The sequence below is a fragment of the Triturus cristatus genome, chromosome 2_2 (genome assembly GCF_964204655.1).
Source record: "Triturus cristatus chromosome 2_2, aTriCri1.1, whole genome shotgun sequence".
Lineage (NCBI taxonomy): Eukaryota > Metazoa > Chordata > Amphibia > Caudata > Salamandridae > Triturus > Triturus cristatus.
In genome coordinates, this window is record NC_140582.1 from 836,624,115 (window position 1) to 836,646,668 (window position 22,554).

Consider the following 22,554-nt stretch of genomic DNA (forward strand, 5'->3'; position numbering starts at 1 on the left):
ACTATGTTGTGAACCTGATATTAATTAGGAGTCTCCGATTATATTTTCCGGTTTTCTTTGGTTATTGTGTTGGCTGGCAAAATATAATCCTGATTTTATTTTCAATATACTGTTTGCTTTGAACATTGTGGTTGTGTTCTATTGTAGTAGTTCAAACTAAGGTGTTCTTGAATGGTTTATGCAGAGTATGGTACTTGTTAGAGTGCCAAAGAGTGCTACTAGTATGTTCATGATTTCTAGTTCTTTTGTGGAGTTTCCTTAGAGTGTGTAGTATGACACAGTAAGTTGAGAATGTCCTTCTAGACCTATCAGCCTTATGGGGGGTCCTCTCACAAATGTTTTGCCTCTACTCCTCATGTTTTGCTGAATTTGTTTGTTTTTGGTGTCCTTAAAACTCTGCACACTTTATCACTGCTAACCAGCGCTAAAGTGCTTGTGCTGTGCTATCTCCTCTAAAAACATGGTAAACATGGCGTACACCCAAATGGTCTATTTATTTTACTCGTAAGTCCCTAGTGAGGTGGGTACTACATGTACCCAGGGCCTGTAAAATAAACGCTACCAGTGGGCTGCAGCACAAATTGTGCCAACCACTTTAGTAGCCCTTTAAAAATATGTCTCAGGCCTACCATTGCAGCCTGTGTGTGCAGTTTCCAACTGCCATTTTAACCTGGAAAAATAAACCATTTGCCGTGCCTATACCTTCCTTTTTAATACATATAAGCCACCCCTAAGGGAGGCCCTAAACAACTAACAGGACAGGATGCAGTTTATTTAAAAAGTGGGACATGTTCTTTTAAGTTTTACATGTCTTGTTAGTGAAAAACACTAAATTTGTTTTTCACTGCTGCAAGTACTACCTCTCCCTTAGGATAACATTGGGTTACCTTATTACCTTTAATAAGTGATAACTTTTGATTGGGAGCAGGTAGAAAAGTCATGTTTGAAGTCTGAGGAATTGAAATTTAAAACCCTCTTTAATGGCAAAGTCAGATTTTAAGTTACAATTATGAAATTGCCAATTTTAAAATGACATTTTCTTGTCCTAACCATTTGGTGCCTGCAGCCTTTTCCTTGGTCCATGACTAGGTAAAGTTGGCAGTTGGCCTTTGTATTTTACTCCCGGATAGTATCACAACAGAGTGGTCACCTACCACACCTGCCCTTCAAATGCACTGGCCCGCTCACACACTAGCCTACTGTGACCACCAACAAACTGGGACCAGATCAGGGGGGAAGAAATACCAGACACAACTGTAGGGGGAACTCCAGAAGCTTTTCCTATTTCAAAGTGGGCACCAGATATAAAAAGGGTTTCTACAGACCCACTCTTCAGTACACTTCTGGAGATCTGGATGTTACAGAAGAAGTGTGCCCTGCTGCTTGATGCCTGCCCTGCTTACTGAGAGAAAAGACTAGACCTGCACTTTTCATCCCAGGCTTAAGTAACTCCAAGGGTCAGCTGACCATTGGCGGCTGGTGAACTTTGAAAGTGGTGAATCTTAAGACCAAGTCCTGAATATACTGTGCAATAAAGAGCAGCAAGTGAGCATGACTGCCACAAGGGAGGTTAATGAAAAATCTTCTGCTAGGAATATTTTTTTTAATGGAGTAAAGTAGTGCTTATTTTAGCACAATGTCTAAAATAAATTGATCATAAATCCCCACTATGTTCGCTCTTTGTGAGGGGCCATGCATGGGTCATGACAGCAGTGCCCTTATTGCTACCCCTGTGTAGTGCAGTGCCCCTCCTTTCTACAACAGGAAAGGAAAAAACTGAAATTGAAATATCAAAGTGTTGGTAAATTGCTTTCATTTTGTGGCCAAATGTTAAGGAATTTTCTAGCCACTAAAGGAATTTGCTGTTGTTAGGAAGAAATAGGGAAATTGCCTAGACATTTGTAAATTCACAGAAGGACTGTTTGTTTTTAAGGATACATTAAACAAATAGTTTTAGAATATGGACAGCCAAGATATATTGTTTTCCTAATAGATCAAAAAGATTGACAGTTTCACCCATTTGCATAACCGCATACAATACACTTTGTAGCAAGGCACTTCGAATAAGTCAATACTTACCCCAAGGTAATGGCCATCAATAAATACAACGGGTAGCGATGGAACTTCGGATACCCTCCTGCATCTTTCATCCAACTCTTTACCATAGTCAATATTCAAAGCAATATTTTTCTCTTCAAACTTTACTCTATGGTTTTGGAAGATTTTTCTCACCAGCTCACATCTTTCAAAGGTTGTTCTAACCACACGCAGGCTAGTGGTGTAGATTACAATTCTTCCAAATTCTAGATGTGTGGATGGCTGCAGAAAAAATTTGATTTTTTTATCTTATATCTTATATCTTAGATCCATATAAAGAGTGCGTTCAAATAATGTATTGTCTGTTTAAAGCAATATGAGTAAACAAATGTTTTCAAGTTAACAATATTGTTAATAGGAAATAATTTGTGAGACCTTTTAAACATAGTACCCATAAAAATCATGAGAGAATTTTTTTTATTTTAATGATGGTTTGTCCCAGCACAGGATCAACATGTTTCACATCACCTTAAAACTCAGAACAATACCTAAAATGAGAGTGGTGCCAGTAATTCCCACCACAAGATCACCATTTTTAACGTTACATCTTATATTTCAGCACAATCCTTAAAATGATGCTATCAATCATTTACATTTTGACTAAAATGAGTTATCAGTCTTTCAAAATGCTCCTTTTACAACCATCCGTAATTTCAACCAGAGAATTTCAATGGACATCTCATGTTCAAGAGAAAACAAACACTGGCAAAGCCAAATGGTATTGCTATCAGAGGTTTTATTTGGAGGTGCTGATGCACTGGAGGTATTGCCAGTTATGTTGGTGCTGGGATTGGTATTGTGAGGTAGGATTTGTGGTAACGGTATTGCTGGTGTTTGTAGTGGTGACGTGGTATTGTTGTTGGTATGTGATATTGCTATTGAGAATTTGGTGGTTATTGTATTGCAATTTATTTTAGCCTTAGTATAGCACTTCAGACAGCTAACAGGTCTGGAAACTGCTTTGATTTCATGAAGCCTTGGGTGCATTTTCAGACCTATGTAGTTGGATGGGTGCTGGATGTAGAATGAGCTATGTGGGAGAAGTTGGATGAGGTGCAAAAAGTTTAACTTCCAGCTCCAAACATAGAGTGAATACATTCCTGCTCATATGCCTTGTGTGTTGAGGAGACTCTGCTAATAGACACAGGCCTGCTAGCACATTATTACCATCTTCAAGGAGGTGGCAGATTCCCAACCCTTGAGACTCAGTTAACCAACCCATACTGTACTGGAACTGCATTTTTGTAACCCTTCTTAACCCTGACAAGACACTTAATAGGACAAAATGCATGGACATAGTGATAAAAACATGATCAGTGCAGAAATCCTCATTCACTACATCTATACCACTCGCATAGGCCCAAGTGGTGTTATTGGTGGCAGAGAGGGTAATATTGGTGGTATTTGTATTGATGGCATTGGTGGAAGTGATGGCTATAGTGTGTATAGTGATGGTGGTTTTAGTAGTTGTGGTATTAGTGGCTGTGGAAATGGTGGTGTTGGGGGCACTGCTGCTGTTGATATTGATGTATTGTTTTTGCTGGTAGTATGGGTGTAGATTGGTGCTTGTACTGGTATTGGTGGTAGTAATTTGGTGGCAGCAGTGTTTGTAGTGTTTTGTACTGTTTTCTTGTGACTCAGTGGTACCGAGTCACACAAAAACAGTAAAACAAAGATAAAGAACAAGAAAAGGGGGCAGGGTAGAAACACCCTGACCCCCTAGGCCTGCTCAGGGGGTCCCACAAGGACCGCAGGGCCAAAAAAAGCATTTTTTCTAAAAACATTTAGTCGGGATTCGCTTTGGGGTCAAGAATCTCGCTGACATTTTTAAAAAAATGAAGCGCTTCATTTTAATGAGGCCCCCGGGTGGGTCAGGTCCCGGAGGCATTGTGAAAAAATAACAGCGGGGCCCCTGGGGCCCCCGCAGCCCCGGGGAATGCCAACTCTCCGGGACTATGCAGATTATGTGCGGGGGGCACGCGGCCCCCCCGCCACCTCCCCAGGGCTTATTTAGAAAATAATGCACACGCTGCCCCAAGGACTGCCACCTCCCCGGGGCTCAATTAAAAAAGGCAGGGGGCCTTGCGGGCCCCCCAAGCCCCGGAGACCACCACCTCCCCGGGGCTGTAATAAATAATTTGTTTGGGGGGCTCGAGCCCCCCCCAGACTGCCACGGGAACCACCACCTCCCTGGGGCTTTAAAAGTTGGGAGGGGGACCCTGCACCCCCCTCCTGAGCCCTTGATGGCCCTGGGGACCGCCACTCCCCAGGGCCAGCTTCTGCAGTGTCCCGGGGTTCCCACCCCGGGACACTGCTGTTTGCTATGGCAGGGTGGGAGGCATGCGGCTCCCGCCCTGCATGTCAGCAGCTCCCCTTGTGGAAAAGCAATGCCGACTCCCGCAGGAGGCGGGGAGCTGGCGGGACTGTGGGGGCATTGGGGCTCTCCCCACGGTGCCCAACAGAGCAGCCTGGCCCCGGTCCCCGAGGCCAGAAGTGGCTCAGGAGGGGCCACGCAGCCCCCCTCCCCAATAATAAAAATATTAATAAAAAATAAAAAGTAAAGGCCGGCCCCGGGAAATGGCCACGCAGCCCCCTCCTTAAAAAAAAAAAATATATATATATATATATATATCTGTGGCCATGCCCTGGGGGATGGGGTGCCCAGGGCCGAAATTGGGAAAAGAAGGGGGGCCACGCAGCCCCTTACTGAAGGAAAAAAAAGGCGGCATCGCGGCAGAGGCCAAGCCCCCTCCTGGCAGCACTCTGCAAATGCACCCCCTGGCGCGTTGTAAGTTGGGGAATTAATGCCCCTTGAATACTGAGGGTCCCTGGTGGGTAGTTGGCCCCCAGGGACCTACCTCCAGTATGCACCAGGGAGCTGCGTTGCAGAGAGGTGGTCCGAGGTCACGCCCCTTTTTACACCTCTCTGCAACGGAGCTCTGTGGTGCTCACTGGAGGTACCTGGTGGGCTAGTTGGCCCCCAGGGACCCTCAGGATTCAAGGGGACTCAATCCCCCAACTTACAATGCGCTAGGGGGCGTGTTTGCACAGTGGTGCAGGGAGAAGGCTGGGCCTGATATTACAAGTGTGCAAACACACCCCCTGGCGCTTTGTAAATTGGGGCATTAAGTGTCCTTGAATCCTGAGGGTCCCTGGGGGCCAACTATCCCACCAGGTACCTCCACTTGAAAAAATGCTTCTAAATGTTTTTCTACTTAATTATCAAAATCGAATTTAATTGTTAACTCAGATGTTTGATTACCCAAGTAGAAAAGTACATTTGTAAAAATGTGCTGTTGGCTGCTCAAGCTAGATTTTACCTAAAACCAGATCTGTCACTTATCATGCCTCCTGAGCTGGAATTTATACCCTTGGGTGGGAGAGTTAATGACTCTAGATCAGAGGTCAATAGCTTACATATGACCCCATAGCAGGAATCAGCTAAATGGGTGTAGTCAGGAAACACTTGGCAGAAAAGAGGGAAACTTTAGCATTACCTATTTTGACTTGGCGATGGCAGGGATGGCTTCTGTTCATTCCCAGTACCCTGGTTTTATGCTGTGAAGTGGGAGGAAAACTCATCTATATAGGGCATTGGCTAAGGAATTGAAGAGAGGCCTTCCTGGTGGTTACTGCGTTCTCCCCTCTTAATAAAGGCGCTCTTGGGTAATCTTACAGTAAGACAAAGAGAAAGTGCTGCAGAAGGAGGAGGGGAACTTTGAGAAAATAGTTAGGATTGATTGTTAGAATGTCACGAATTAATGTCCTGTGCACAGAATAAATGTAATACTTCAACCAGCACCTCCTAAGAACTTTTCTGGGCCTGGGAAGAATTCACCTGAAGATGAGTGCCCTGTTGGAAGAAGAATCTTGATTGCTGACTCCTACTGGAAGATGAAGGACCAACACCCCCTGCTGGCACCCAGGGACCTTAAGGGCTTATAATGGTTGGCCTCATATAATCCTGCTTCAGAGATTCACAAAAACAGAAGGACTCCTAATTTCAAAAGGGTCTAGCTGACCGCAGATGACTGGAACCTGAGGGAGACCTGAATGGAGAGAAATTGGGTGCCTAGAAGTCTGTTCTGAGGAGCTACGGGTTGTAGGACTGACAAAGAGGAACTTCTTGGAAAAAGATGGGACCTAGCCTTTTTTTTCCACCTCCAGAGGACAGGGAAATTGTGCATAGGTTTGCCCAGGGAGGCAGCTCCCAAGATGGACAAGTAAACCAGGTTCATCTTGCTTGGAGTTTTTTGCCGTGTGATTTGGTAGAACTTCAGGACAAAGCTGTACAGCCTGGTGGAACTTTGCCCAGCTATGGCTTCCAGCCTAATCCTGCTGGAGGACTGTATCTTTCAAAAAATGTGAGTGAATCCAATGGTTAATCTTTGGACCAAGGTGAGGCAGCAAATCGATCTGACCCACTACATGTCTTCAGCAGCTTCAAAATCAATGCTTGTCCAGCTTTTAAAGCCAAAATCAACGACTTTATCAAGAGCTCAAAAATGATGTATGCACGGCCTTGGACCTTGCCCCACTGGAAGATTTTGACGCCCAGTTCAGAAACTAGATCCAAAGGAAAAAATTTGACCAGGACAACCGCTTGGTGTACCCAACCCCATTCCATCACAATCAGGCTGAAATCACACCTAGTCTTGGTCAGCACCAAACAGTGACTTTTGATTGGTGCTTTACTTTTTCTATGTACGTTTTTGCCCTAAAACTTCATGGGGAAGATTTACAATAACTGGCGCATCCCTATATATCAGCAGGGATGCGCCAGTTATTTTGCGTCACGGCAGACACCTCTTGCGCCACTATGGATGCACCGCATTTACAATGCGGCGCACCATGGGGCAAAAATAGACAGATGCGTGACGCATCTGCTGCCGTAGAGGTGGCGCATTGCTGGAGTTGCGTCGCAAGTGCAACGCAGCTCCAGCAAGGCTCGGGGCGCCCCTATGCCTAATATGCTGCGTCAATCCTTACTGCTTGTGGTACATCGTTGACTGAATGTGTGTAGGAAGCAAGGCAATAAACAGGGAAATACTTTACAATAAATAAAGATGTACACACGCATGTTTCCTAACCCTGCGCATTGATAATGTACAAACGGCATACACCTTCTTGTTGCATTGAACATTTGCACAGTGTGAATACTCAAACGAAAGTAAACAACACAGATGAAAAGACATACATTACTCACGCTTTATTCATGACATACAGCTCATGCATAAATGGCTATCTCTATGAAGTGTTTAGGGCTTCTATCACTCGCCATGAATGAATGGTAAATCTGCATTGTGCCAGTCGTCTGTGCAACAGCCTCTCTCACCTGCAATACACTTATTTTTCAATTAGAATTAAATGTATTCAAGTGAAAATCGATGGCTGATTTTATATCAGAGCAACACATGTCTACATGGTTTGTTTTGGCATTGTAATGCAGCTACAACCTTGTCAGCAACATGGCTCAGTGAGTAAAGAAATTGTGCTAACCTTGCTGTGATCTGCATCCTAAGACTTTGAGTCATGGCAAGGCTCAATCAGACTTCAATCCTTCCGTGATACTAAAATGAGCACCATCACATTCTATGTAGTAACATCTTCAGTGAAAACAACTAAGAAATGCCAGAAGTCACCTGAGCTGAAAAGTTAGATTTAAAGCAAATTGGGGCATATCATCAAGGCCATGGGATAATTTTCGCTCAGCGCTCTTAGCGCGAGGATAATTATCGCCGGGCAACTCTGAATTTTATCGCGGAGATAGCGTGCTATCAGCAACGCTTATCTCCAAAGCGATAAAATTCAGAGCGCAAGCTGCCAATTGTGCGATTATCGCTGGAAATATACCGATAATCACACAAGGTTTGGCGAAAGCTTGCTGATAGGGCAAGGCATACTTAGCCAAGATACCTTACATATGATATCATGGCTAAGCCAGTCTTGAAGCAGACATAAGGAAAGTAGCGATAACAGAGGTATTCGCTACTTTGCTTGTCGCTCTGCAGGTTAGCGTGCCCATTGATAATTGGAGAAATGTCGCTTAGCGACATTTCTCCAGTTATGTCAGGGCAGGAACGCCCACTTTGCATCTCATTAGAGATGCAAAGATGGGCATTGGGGGAAGGGCGATAATGCAAGGATTCACGCGATAGCGTGACCTTGCTGATTAGGCGATAAAATTATCGCCACTTTCCGTCCGAAAATGGATGCTAAAGCGGTGATAATTTTATCTCCGGGGCTTGATGATATGCCCCATTGTTTTTTACATGGCATGTTTATTACCCTTAAGAAGGCAACTTTATGTGCTCAGGACATTAATCTTCACAGCTTCGGTCATCATCATGTTTTCTGCTGAATAGAGTTTAATGGATGTCAGTCAATGATTCAAGGGAAGGGGTTCAGAGTCTGCTAACGGTTAGGACCCGATGCCCTAACCATTGTTCGCAGCCAACTGATTTGCGAATACGGATTCAATTTTTGATGCGAGCATTGTACAAGTTGCATCTCTAATTATCCATTTGCATTGGGTTGCACACCATGTGTGAATTGTCTTCAGATGAACTCCAAAGGAACCACTGTTCTCTTTGATAGACCATGGCGAGGGCAGGGTCAGATTGGGACAGAAAATTGCCCCAGGTACCAAAATAAAAGTGGCCCCCATTTGAAAATTGGGTCAGTTTTGAACTTGTAAAGACATACCTTCTAAGTGTTTCTGCCAGATTTCTGTAAAGGGCAGTTCAACGCTGACAGAGGATGTGGGTTCACCATCTAGATTTGGGTATTCACTTTCACAAGCCTAATGATGTGTGCGTACTTGAATGCCCTAAACAAGTCTACCAATGCTGGATAATGATGGAAATAATCATTGGCAAGGCTCTGATTGATAGGTATTAACAGTCAGCTTTATTTAGAAATTCCCTACATTCTGCATCTATAACAGCTATCCAGCTGTTGGTTTTACTCAAGAGTAAAGCAACCATCATGGTGTAAAGACAGGATTTAGGGATGAAGTGATGCAGGGGAAAAGGTGGAGCAAGAGCAAAGTAAAATGCGGACAACAAAAAAATATTGCACAGAGGAAAATGGAAAAGAGAGCAAAGCTGCTGGGGGAGCAATGATGCCGAGAGTAAAAGACAGAGAAAACAATGAGACCAGATAAGGGCATGATGTCAAATTAATTTCCACATAATTTCAATTTACGTTTTTACGTTGTTAAGCTTAAAGATTTTTGCTTGATTTATATTACTGAAATAGAACAATTATGCGTTATGATGATGATAATTATTATGAAGCCCCTGACAGCAACACCTTTATGCTTTTAAATAAGTCACCCTACTACTGATAGGTATATAGGTAGAAACTAGCAGCATTCTGTAATCATTACCGCACTCTCTTTTTAGGCAAATGGTCCTTGTGAGTGAAGCAAACACTATTATTTAGCACCAGGAAAAATGTGTCAGTGCCGCAAGTCGGTGCAGAAATCGATGAGTTCTCGGGGTCACACGTGTTGCAGATCAAACTCATTGAGATCGAAGTCAGGAACGCTGACATAGGCAGTGCCAGGACAGTGGTGTCACTGCATGCAGTGGGTCATGCACTTCACAATGCGGTATCCATGGATTCAGTGCGGGAAACGGCGTGGCATTGGTGCGGAGCGCTGGTGTCAGAGTCGAAGACACTGTTGTCGGTAGCCCGAGGCTGTGGTGTTGTCGAGGGTGGTGCGGTGAGTCGGTGATCACGGATGAGGTGCAGACAGGGGAGTCGGTAGCTGCGATTAGGCATCGTTGTCGGTGAGGCCAGCATTGCAGTGCTGTTGAATTTGGTGCGACGAGGCAGTGCCCACAGCCATGGTGCAAGCAGCTGCATCAAGTTCAGCTAGATATGATGTCGTTGGTGAGACCAGGGCTGCAATGTCATCAAAGTCGATGCTGCGCTCACCCGGTGAGCAGTGACCATGGTGTCCATTCAGGCAGTGGTATTGGTGACGGCATCTGAAATGCTTTTCTTGCAGTTATAGCTCAGCAAACATCTCCAGTGGTACCACTTGGCAGGTTCAGGACTCCCAGCAATGGAGTCTAGGTGCTCTATATGAAGTCTTTTGTGTCCCTGAGACTTCTTAACAGGAGGCCAGAACACACAAGCCCTCGGAGAAACTTGGAAAGCTGGATCAAAACAGCAAAGACCTTCACTGCCCACAGACAGAAGCAGCATTTGCAGGCCAACCCAGCAAAACAACACACAGCAAAGGGGCAGTACTCCTCCTGTCAGCTCTTTAGCTCTTCTTCTTGGCAGAGTCCTCAGTTCAGATGTGTTCTAAAAGTCTGGAGTTTTAGGTGCAATACTTATACCCCTTTTGGCCCATGAAGTCTTTAGAGTTTACAAGTTCCTGCCATGCCTGGCCTTGGCTCCAGACACGCTTTAGGGGGGTGGAGACAGCATTGTGAGAGAACAGGCACAGCCCTATTCAGGTGCAGGTGAGAGCTCATCCCACGACTCTAGCTCAGGAAGGCCCATCTGCCTAGTGATGGACCATCAGCATATACAGGGCGCACCTCAACCTCCTTTGTTTGACTGTCTAGAGTCAATGCACAAACAGGCCTCTGTCAATCTAGAACCAGACGTTGATTCCACAGGCAGGCAGAAGCACAGGATGGTTAAACAAGAAAATGCCCCCTTTCTAAAAGTGGTATTGTCAAACACACAATTTAAAAACCACCTTTTCTAAAACACGGGTTTCTAAATTATGAGCTGAGAGAGCCCAACCCCCAAATCTCTAGCTGTTCCCAATTGAAAGTTACACTTGTAAAATGTTACAATGCAACTCCAATGATAACCTATGGGAGAGCTAGTCATTGTAGTAGTGAAAAACGAAATTGACAGTATTTCACTTTCAGGAGATGTAAAACACACCAGTACATGTCCTACCTTTCACATGCACTGCACCCTGACCATGGGGGTACCTTAGGCCTACGTGCGGGGTGCCTTACATGTAGTAAAAGGTACTCTTAGGGCCTGGCAAGTGGGTGAAAGGCCTGGTCGACATGGCAGTTTAAAATTGCACTGAAAGACACTGCAATGGCAGGCCTGAGACACGTTTACCGGGCTACCCATGTGGGTGGCACAACTAGTGCTGCAGGCCCCTAGTAGCATTTGATTTAAAGGCCCTGGGAACACCAAATGCACTTTACTAGGGACCTACCAGTAAATCAAATATTCCAATCATGGATAACCAATCAGAATCACACTTTACACATAGGGCATATGCACTTTAGCACTGATTAGCAGTGGTAAAGTGGCCAGAGTTCTAAAGCCAACAAAAACAGGAGGTAAATGGCAAAAGGTTTGGAGATAAACATGCAGAAGGTGCCAGGTCCAACACGGAGCACTGAGTTAGGCCATAGTTTCTGCCACAGTTTTGAGCTCACTATTGTCTTAAGTAGTTGAGGATCTGGTGACGCTGAAGTTTACAACCTTAGATAGTGGTTAATGGTTCTTTGTTGACAGGATCATTCTAGGCCTGTGCTGCTTTTGATTGGAAATACAGCAGCATTTGTTTACTTAGCCAAAGTAAATATTAGGAAATAACAGAATAACATACATACAGCAACATAACAACACAAATAAAACATAACCGGGCACATCACATCAAAACACACAAAACAAAACGTAGCACTGCAGTCATGTTGCAGTAATGCTGCACCAAAAAATACAGCAGCACAAAAAACAAAAGAACATATTACTACCATGACACAATACCACAAAACAAATGTACACAGACGTTATTGTCACATATTATGACTCTTTGAATCCTGTTTTCACGGATAAAAGGTGTAAAAGGTGTTTGGAGCAAGTACTTCCTTAACTAGCCACCAAGTGCATGAACTAGTGGCAGTCAAAACTGTTTGTGATCTGTTCCATTGAAGATAATGAATTAAAGAATTGACTCAAAGTCCATTCTCAGATGTACTCTAAGAAGAAGTACAGAGCGAGTGTGTGAGGTACAGAGAAAAAGTTTGTGAAGTGTCACAAACATACAATTTGGCATATCCAGAGACGGATGAATAGAAGAAAAAAATAATGTCGCTTTTTAGGACAAATTGGCTTATTTGTTGTGTTGAAGACATATACTTTCTTTCTGGAATTATGAAATAATTTTGTTTTCTCTTCTTTTTCAATGTCCGACACATTTTCCTGAACAAAACGTTTTTGGAATTTTCACATGAGATTCACTGAATGAATCTTGTTTCAGTCAAACAATGTAATGCCTGACTATAATGATTTATTTGAAGTTGTATATCTTTTTGCTACTGTTGGACTTGGCCCTTTTTGCAGGGTTATATCCACAAACGTTTTGCCTTCTTCCTCCTATTTTTCTGACCTTCTTTTTCTTGGCTTTCGGACTCTGGGCACTTTACCACTGATAAACAGTGCTAAAGTGCATATGCCCTCTCCTCTAAAACATGGTATTTCCTTTCCCTATGGTTGGCATTTTCGATTTACCAGTACGTCCCTAGTACAGAGCACCATGTGTGCCCAGGGCCTGTAAATCAAATGCTACTAGTGGGCCTGCAACACTGATTTACCATCCACATGAGAAGCCTGCACATATGTCACAGTCCTGCCACTGTAGTATCTGTGCGTGCAGTTTTAAACTGCCATTTCGACCAGGGCAAATGTTCAAACTTTCCCTTTTATTACATGTAAGGGACACCTAATGGAGGACCAAGGTAGTCTATTGGTTAGGATGCAGTGTATTTAAAGGGTAGGACATGTAATGTTTTGTTTTACATGTCCTGGTAGCGAAAAACGTCTAAAGTCATTTTTCCATACAGCACGGCCTATCTCTCGCATAGGGTAGCATTGCAGCTGACTTGTAACATTGTATAAGTGCCTCTGCCAATTGGGAGCTGATAGAAAATTGGAGCTTGGAGTCTCTGGACTCACAATTTAAAAACACATCTTTTAGTGAAGTTGGTTTTTAGTTGCAGGTCTGAAAATGCCACTTTTAGAAAGTTGCAAAAAGTTTTGTTTGAAGCAGAATGCACTCCTTTCCTTGAACTGATTCATAAATCAATCAATCAATCATTTGTAGAGCGCACTACATACCCGCGAGGGTCTCAAGGCGCTGGGACGGGGTGGGGGGCGCTACTGGTCAAACAGTCAGGTCTTGAGTAGCCTCCTGAAGGTCAGCAGGTCTTGGGTCTGTCGTAGGCTCAGTGGGAGGGTGTTCCAGGTCTTGGCGGCGAGGTGGGAGAAGGATCCCCCACCGGCGGTTGCTCATCGGATGTGAGGGACGGCAGCGAGTGTGAGGTCGGCGGAGCGGAGCTGGTGGTGATTGCATGCGAACAGATTCCGTGAACTATCCCGAATTTCCCGGGTTACGATAAGTAATCAAAAAGCAACGTGTCTGACGCGTCAATCAGCCGCACTGCGAAATGTAGGACCTGATCCTCAAGATAAAGAAGTTAACTAGTCGTACTCCAGTAGTTTCACAAAATTCTTCGTCCAAAAATGAATCAAAAAGTTAATCCAATAGATCATAATCACAACAAGGACAGCGTGATGCCACTGTAGTTCTTTATTTTGTGTAATCTTCAATTGCCTTCTGCGTGCCCATCCAGACTTCAACATCGGCATGTAAACGTGAACAATTCATGCTGAAAGCCCTTGTGCTGTTTCACCCAATGCATTTCGAGCCATTTTAGCTCTTCGTCAGGGGTAACTGAAATGGTAATAACAAAGACATCTAAACCAACAATTCAAAAATACGTTAACTATAACATTTGCGTGCACATCCTGTGAATTCTCCCATTTTTGGACGAAGAATATTGTGAAACTACTGGTTTAATGTGGAGTACGACTAGTGAACTTGTTTATCTTGAGGATTAGGTCCTACATTTTGCAGTGCGACTGATTGGCGCATCAGACATGTGCCTTTTTCATTACTTTTAGAAAGTTGGCATTTTCTTACTTTAACCATTCTGTGCCTCTGCCTGTCTCTGAATACACGTCTGGGTCAGGAAGACAGAGCGAGCTGTTTGTGCATTCGCTCTAGACAATCACACAAAGGGAGCTGAGGTTCGCCCAGCATATTCTTATGGCCCATCACCTGGCTGATGGGCATTCCTGAGCTAGGGAGGTGGGAGGAGTTGACACTGGCAGTTGAATAGGGCTGTGCCTGTCCTCACACAAAGAAGTCTCCACCCCCAGTAGTGTGTCTGGAGCCAGTTCAGGGAAAAGCAGGGTCTTGTGCACTACAAAGGCTTTCCTTTGAAATTTGCCTACTTTAAAGGCTGAAATGGGTACAAGTACTGGACCTTTGATACCATACACTCAAAACACTCCTGGGTTGAGGACATTCTATCCGGAAGAAGAGCAGAGCAGTTGTCAGGAGGGACTGCCACTATGCTGTTTGCTTTGCTGAGTTTGCCTGCTGCTTGCTGCTTCTGCCCTGGGAGTGAAAGGGCTGGGCTTTGCTTTTTACAGCCTGCTTTTAAGGTTCTCCAAGGGCTTGAGTTGAGCTTGCCTCCTGTTAAGAAGTCTCAGGTCGATCAAAGACTTCACTTCCAGTAACAACTGGGCCCCGCTGCTGAGGAGTCCTACATGCCAAGTGGTGCCAATCCAATTCCAGTTACTGGGCCCTTGAAAGTGAGTTTGGAGTACTACTAAGAAGAAACCAAGGAATCAACGCCGATCAACTTCAGAACCAGCGCCTGTCTGAAACTCTGACACCGTGCCACTGCCTGCACCAGAGCTGTGGTCCTACTCAATTAACTGACCGCAACTTGCACCGGCTCTGACAACAACGCAGAGCCTCCGAAGCTTCACCACTTCACAAGTCTCGAGTACCACACCACTGATGTCTGGGGTGCACCGCTCCGATGCCTGTGGCCTGGTCTGACATCAACACCACAGAAACTGAAGCTCTGCGGCTTGACTCTCAACACCTCAACATCGCTCTACAGCAAGGAACAGAGGTACCACAATGGCAACTGCAGCATCACCTCCTCTGGAGCAGTAAGAAACTGATGCGTCATCTCCCCTGCCTTGCAGTAAGGAACCAACACTGCACCAGCCTCTGAAATTCCTCACCTCCTCTGTGTTTTGCAACATCTTTCTTTTTCACCATGACTCCAAGGTACTGCACTGTGGTCTGCCCGACTCCGTAACAGGCCCTTGCTCCATCGATGTTAGACTGATTTTGTGGAGTCATCGACTGTGACCAAATAGCCCCGGTTGGAGCTATTTTTGATTTCTAAGACCTATGCTTATTTTAATCTTTAAAATGTGATAATTTGATTTGTGCATGTTGGATTTTTGTTGTTTTATTCTTGTTTACTTCAAATAAATATTGGCTATTTTTCTAAACTGCTGTGGAGTCCTTTTGTGGTGTTTTCACTGTGTTACTGAGTGGGTGTATGTGTGTGCGTGTGTATATGTGTGTGTGTTTTTGTACAAATACTTTACATATTGGTTCTGGGATAAGCATCACTGCTTGCACCCAACAGGGTGAGCACTGGTTATCTTTGGTGTGTAACTTGCCCTGGCTTGAGTGGTGGGTTCTGCCTGGCTCAGGTGCATACCCTAGCCAACCAGAAACCCCATTTCTAACAGCCACCACCACAAAACCAATGAAAAACAATGCAAACAGCAAATATGAAGGAAGACTCCATTTCTTAGTATCATTCTTGCAGCTGTGCCACGTGTAAAGACAGCAATTCCACTTCTTGTATCACAGGACATATTGGATAATATGTAAAGTTATCTGTGGAAAGTTTTTATGCCAATTTGAACTACTCAATAAAGCAAACTTAGCAAGATTTGGCTATGCCCTTGGTCTTGGTTACTTTAGCTATAGCCACATACAGGGCTGGACATTGACATTTCCCCTGTGCACAAGGACCCTTCGAGGACAGTTTTGAAATCTCGAGGTTGCTCCTGGTGCTTATATTACTTTCCCCCGCTCCTTAGGTTAGTTGCTGCGGGTACTGAGAGGATTCAAGGGAGGGACGGGGAAGGTACAGAGGAACTGATCAGAGAGGGAGAGGAGAGAGGAGAAAAGGGGAGAGAAAGAGAATGGATGGAAAGAGAGAGAGAGATTGCGTGAAGAGTCGGAGGGAGCAGGCTAGTTTGAGCATTTTTGCCAGGGATGCTAATGGTTCTCCAATCTATCTCTGGGAACATATAAACATATAATACACACATTCTGATGCACATGCAGTCAAAGAATTGACATATGGGTACCAACAGAACAAGAGATGTAGGATGGATGAATGAATGGACTTTGGACTTTTGGACATGCGGGTGAATACATTTATAATTAGCTGTTTGGAAGGAAATAACTATATTCAGTGGTGGATTGGTGGGTAGATGGTTGGGTTTGGTTGCATTGTTGAGTGGATGTAAGTGTGGGTACATGAATGAATGCTGGGTGTGAGTGGATGTCCGAATGTTTGGGTAATGGTGAATGCAAAAAGATTAATGAGTTAGAGAAGTGTTTTTTTTTTTAAATATAAACTAGAAAATCATACTTACGCTTAAGCCATCCTTGCAAGTTTAGCTAAGAACTCGCACGGCATGCTAAGACTTAGAAATTGTCACACATAGCAGAGTGAAATGGCAAGTTCAGAATGCAATGTAATGTTGAATAAAAAGCCAAGACCCACTGCAGGTACAACTGGCTGTGCGTTGCAAAAGGCAACCTGTTTGTCTGCCAGCAGAGGGGATGAGAGCAGCAGAAAGCTCATCTTAGTAAATATGTGCTTTGTTCTCTTCTTTTTTCCATGAGGAAAGCATCAAACCAAATGTGGTTGTTGTGCTGCATTGCATGAAAAGTTAGTCAATCTGACAGTGGCGGCTGGCATCTACGGGAAGGGTGGAAGGGCACACGGGCGCTTAAAATAATATATATTTTTTTTAAACGTAGCTGAATTCAGTGACGTCCTCTTCTTTTGACACAGGAACCGTGTGCTGTAACTCCCTTGGCCAATCCTGGCGCTGCTCTCACCAGCATGAGAGCAGCCCTAGGAGCAGTGGGGGCTCCTCTGCTAAAGCTGAGGAGCGTTGTCCCATCGCTTTGAAGCAATGCAAGAAAGGAAAAATAAAATGATAATTCGGTAATATTATTATCATTTTATTTTGTCCCTCTGAGGCAGCTTTGCATGACGGGGTGGGGTGGTGCGGGGTTTCTCTGCTCACAAGGGAGGAGTGGTAGCACCCTCCTAACTGTGCAATGTTTGGCTGGGCCTCTTGGGCCAAACAAACGGTCATTCCACAATTTGCATGTTCTCCATGCCTGCATGGAGAACATGCCCAGGCCCCCAGTCCCTGGCTGAACGCTGACCCACGGCACTAAGACCAATCCCAACGCTGCATTGTAGCGTTGTGATTGGTCAGGGGAGTCTGGGTGGTTACCAATCACAACACTATATTGCAGAGTTGTGATTGGTAATGGGAGCCTGGCTGCCTGCTTCCTGTTCTGAGGAGAGACGACGGAGAGACGCGGTAGTAAGGTACGTATTTTTTTTTTAAATCCCCTTACCTCCACCTCTTGCCCCCCCCCCCGCCACTCCCGATCCATGCTGGCCGCTACTGGGTAGGAGTGGTGGGAGCAGCCTCACTCGGTGCTCCACATGTTCTGGAGGCTTTGGCTTTTTCTAACCCGGCTGTCTTAAGAGAGCTGGGTTAGAGATGTTTAAAGTGTGCATGTGTGGCTGACCGTCTCAAGACGGCCGGCCAAAAAGACATGTGCATTTTAAATGGTGCCATACCAGCCCACTTACCTCCCTGCTGTTGTCACTTAGCAGCGGCCCACCCCCCTTCTGACACTCAGCTCGGGAAATGAAAAATAAAATCGTAATTACCATTTTATTTTTCATCTCTGGGGCTTTGGGGGGATTTTGAAGTGGGGCGACGCTCCTTCGCTCAAATGAAGGAGTCGCTCCATCTGGGCCACATGTGCCAACTTGAAATAAAACCTCAGTCTGCTGTAGCTCTATGGAGCAAGGCCTACTAGACATGTCTGGTACAAGTGTCTCTCTTGCATCTGTGCTTATAGGTTTATATGGAGAGGTCTCCAATGAGCCCCCTGCTGCTAGTTTAATATGATTAACCTTTACGCCGGACAGAATGAAATGGTGTCATTGCAAAAAAAAAAATATCAAGCAGATCCTCGTGTAACTTGCAAAAATGAGACCCTCTAAATGTCACATATAAGTGTCAGAATGTCACATACAAACACACCAAATGTATGGAAATGTCACATATCAGTAAAATGGATACTTTGAAACCTGACCAAACCCTTTTGAATCTGTATCTCTCCTGATCTGTTGGTTATTCAAATGCGAGAAGGTGCATTAGTGAAAGAAAAAAAATCATTACTAAAGGGGGACCCACACCAAGCCATGCACGTATGGCCTGAACAAATAAATAATGTATTGTATTGTATTGACAGTGTGGCATTGAAGGAAATAGATTGGAATGGGCGACGCGATTTTCTTTGGAATCCAGAGCTCTTTCTTACCTTCTCTCCTTTTTATTTGTGTACTATTTTGTGCAACAGCAATGTTTTTAAAACTGATTGCACTTTGATGTGTCTGTGGGATTGTAAAATAAAGATGTAAACCAAACCTGTTCTGATGCCACGAAACACTTTGGCTACACTGAGAGACAGATGGTGCTCATCACTCCGTATGCTCGTTTTCCCGAAGCGTGAAGTAAAAACCATTTAAAATGACAGTGAATCATGGATGGGGCTGTTTTGTGTTGTTCAACTAAGAGTACTGAAGCGACAGAAAGCAAATGAACTCATAAACAACAGGGAGGAGGATTGTTAGAGAAAATGCAGGACTCTAGTGACTGAGGTAATGCTTAATTCACCAAGAATCATCCGTAGTTTGACAAACTTTGCTGTAAGTCACAGGTACAACCTATGAAATGGGACCAGTGTGTGTCCCTTGAAGAGTGGCAGAACGTTGAACCTAGACTTCCGGGACTCAAACAGGATGGCACATGTCACAAAGATTGAAAGCTCATAGGAGCCACGTCAGTGTGGTGGCGTCACTGCATTGTTGAAGGGTTTAGATTAGCTGATATTGTATCGGGATGCCAACATGCTTTGTAACTAGTGCTGGAAGCTGCTGTTGGCACTGACCGTTCTTGTCAGTGATTATGGTTTGTCATAAATACCTTTTCAAATATTCATTGCAGAATAACAGAACGTACAGTACATAGAAAATACAGGAAACAGTGGAAATAGAGGAAGAGATGGTCAGGTGATGGTGTAATGTCGTAGAAATAAGAAGGCTTGCAGTGGTTGTTCTCCTCATAATAAACAAATGACTTACATCAAAAACTGTAAACATTTATGGAAATGCAGACCTAATATTTGCTACGAAGGTATCTGAGTATGTACGAGTATTCCCGTAGTACTGCTTCCCGCATCTATAAATGGGTTAGGGAATTGGCCCCAAAGTGTGCACACTTGAAACGCAGTGTGTGAATGGCTGGGGCATTGCACGCTCTAGTGTACCCAACACTAGGCTCGTACACACTCTAGGCCACATGCATCAACGAAAATACCGGTCTGCGAATCTGCCCCTTTGCGACCGGTATTTTTGCATTTGTGATGCATCATTCCAAATGCAAAATTTGCAATTTAACTAATCGCAAAATTTGCGATTACCTAAATTGTGATTGCATTAAAGGAATCGCAAATTACAATTCCTTAAATGCAATGCATTAACAAAAAGAAATGTGCGATTTCGCAAATAGCAATTGCAAATTACCGTCAATTTGATGTTGATGGTAATTTGCGAAAACTTAGAAAAATGCACTAATGTGCATTTTTTCAAAGTTTCCTGTTACACACACACACCTGCGCTTGGGGCATGTGTATGCACAACATGTGGTAAATGGAAATTTCAGGGGTGCAACAGGATGTCCTTTTGGCACCCTTGCACCCTTGAAATTGCATGCACAGTTTGTGAGTACCTATTGTGTACTGGCAAATTGCACATGCAATTCCCATTCATTCCTATGGGCTTCCCATTCCATAGGAATGAATGGAAGCCATTCCTTAATTACGACTCACAATTTGAGAGTTGCAATTAAGGAGATTCCTACATGCATAGGCAATTGCGAGTCCTTAATTGCGATTCCTTAATAATCGCAATTAAGGAATAGCATTTGCATATATTGATGCATGTGCACCTCTGTGTGTAGGTTTTCTGGAGGTTCACAAACTCAGCAAAAACCAAAGGAAATGATGGACGGAGTGTTGAACATTGCAAGCACTCACCCCCAGTCAACTGATCTGGGTTTAATCCATCATCGTTCTTTAGCCCACTCTGCCACCCCAGTTCAGACATGGCCATATGCAAATCAGTCTGACCCTGTGCCTCATGGGAACAGTCCAGCCCGAACTGCCAAGCCATGTCTTCCCTGGACCGGAAACAAGCTTCCTAGGACCGGTTTCTGGCATTTCAGCCGTCTTCAGCCAGGCTTGCTTGAATCCAGTGGCAAAGTGAGCAAGGGACTCCCGTCTGAGCATACCCTGCCAACTTACGGCGAACAAAGCAAAAACCAAAGGAAATGATGGACGGAGTGTTGAACATTGCAAGCACTCACCCCCAGTACACTGATCTGGGTTTAATCCATCATCGTTCTTTAGCCCACTCTGCCACCCCAGTTCAGACATGGCCATATGCAAATCAGTCTGACCCTGTGCCTCATGGGAACAGTCCAGCCCGAACTGTCAAGCCATGTCTTCCCTGGACCGGAAACAAGCTTCCTAGGACCGGTTTCTGGCATTTCAGCCGTCTTCAGCCAGGCTTGCTTGAATCCAGTGGCAAAGTGAGCAAGGGACTTACGTCTGAGCATACCCTGCAAACTCAAGCATGTGCACACTAATGTGTGAAGTTCTAGGGCAGTGCACAGTCAAATACATGCATCAGAGATGAGCCCGTACATAATAACAGACATATATAAAATGTGCGTAGGTTCCATATTGAGTGTGCATAGTGCTTTTACATACTCAATCCCAAGACACCAGTGTTAGCAAGTTCCCCAGCTGCAAGCACCTGAAGCCCATTACAGTCTTCCTTCCTCAAACTACACTATTTGTGTATTGTACACAAGTTGTTTGTTTTTTTATATCCATTTTTATTTTTCTCACATTTTCCAGAAAACTGTAATCCATCACAGCCATGTAGAAAGACAGCAAACAGAACCATTGACCACTTCGTACCAATTTGGGTGGTTGCAGCATGGCAACCACAGTGCAATCAATAAAAACCCCCGCCTCCACAAATTGGAAGCATTCACAATTAACAGAGCCATCACCCCTATTACCACAGTTACAGTTTATCCCTTTTCCCAGAAAAACAGAGTCATGGGAAGAACAAGGATAAAAGGTGCTGGAAAGATCCCCATTCCGCTAATCAACTCATTACGTTCCCAGATTTCCTTAAATGTTGTCAGATTGTCATCAAGTTTATAAATTAGGCTTTCATAACGCTCAGCATCATGCATATCCTCGAAACATTGTCTATATGTCGGGACCCTAGTGGACTTCCAGTGAACTTACCATCACTGTCAACAAACAGTGTTTCACCTGAAATGTCGATTCGAGAAGAGTGGGAAAATCATGTTAGAGTACAATCCTAGCATTAAACTCCAGCGATGTGTCTAATTATTACTCTGACGTGTCCCACATCTGTTTCCAATAGCATGGCACAATAGAGAATTCCCCTAGGAGATATACAATAGGCCACTGTGCCGGCATCATGTCCAGGACCGGGAGTGCATACTTAATTTTACTGGCCGGAATTTTCCGGAGTGCAGTGCCAGCTTTGTAAAACCTTGAGGTAACTATACTCCAGCATTGCCTTCCTCAAGCCCCGGTCATGGTCCTCCAGCAGCTTCCCCAAATCTTCATTTTAGAAGGTAGTTAGGAGGCAGGTTTCCCACCAGTGTCAGAGCTCACTCAATGTTTCTAGAGAGAAGGCATGTGTAAAAAAGTCCAAATCCAAGCAGATGATGAAGAAGATAATTTATTCAGCGACACAGCAATAAGCAGCCACCACGTTGAAGGTGATGCACCAACTGATCTGGCTCTCAGCATTCCATAAGAACATTCCCATGGAATGCGGGAACCAGATAAAAATAAGTACAACAGCTGAATGAGAATACAATGCGATGTAACACAAGTCCCCCCTTAAACATAACTCTAAACAGAAGGGAACAGGAAAGGAAGAAAAGGCAAAACAAGGAGACAAGAAAGAGAAGAAGGAAGAGAACAGGGAAGAAACAGAAGAAATAAAGGAAGAAAAGATCAGACCAGAAGCAAGAATAAAGAGTAACCACTAAACAAAATCAGCTAAAGGTTTCAGAGCAAAACGATCCCTGCTGGCTTCCTTAACACGGGAAGCAACCGAGTTCTCAGACAATTGA

At 44.3% G+C, this 22,554-nt stretch overlaps 1 protein-coding gene across 1 annotated transcript in view; it reads right to left on the reverse strand.

The window, feature by feature from the left end:
• The window catches only part of GRXCR1 (glutaredoxin and cysteine rich domain containing 1), a 450,395-nt gene that overhangs the window by 71,225 nt on the left and 356,616 nt on the right, over positions 1-22,554 (reverse strand). Inside the window, exon 2 of the mRNA XM_085643314.1 lies at positions 2,080-2,319. Coding sequence (XP_085499440.1) covers positions 2,080-2,319 — 240 coding nt within the window. The remainder of the gene's footprint in view (positions 1-2,079; positions 2,320-22,554) is intronic.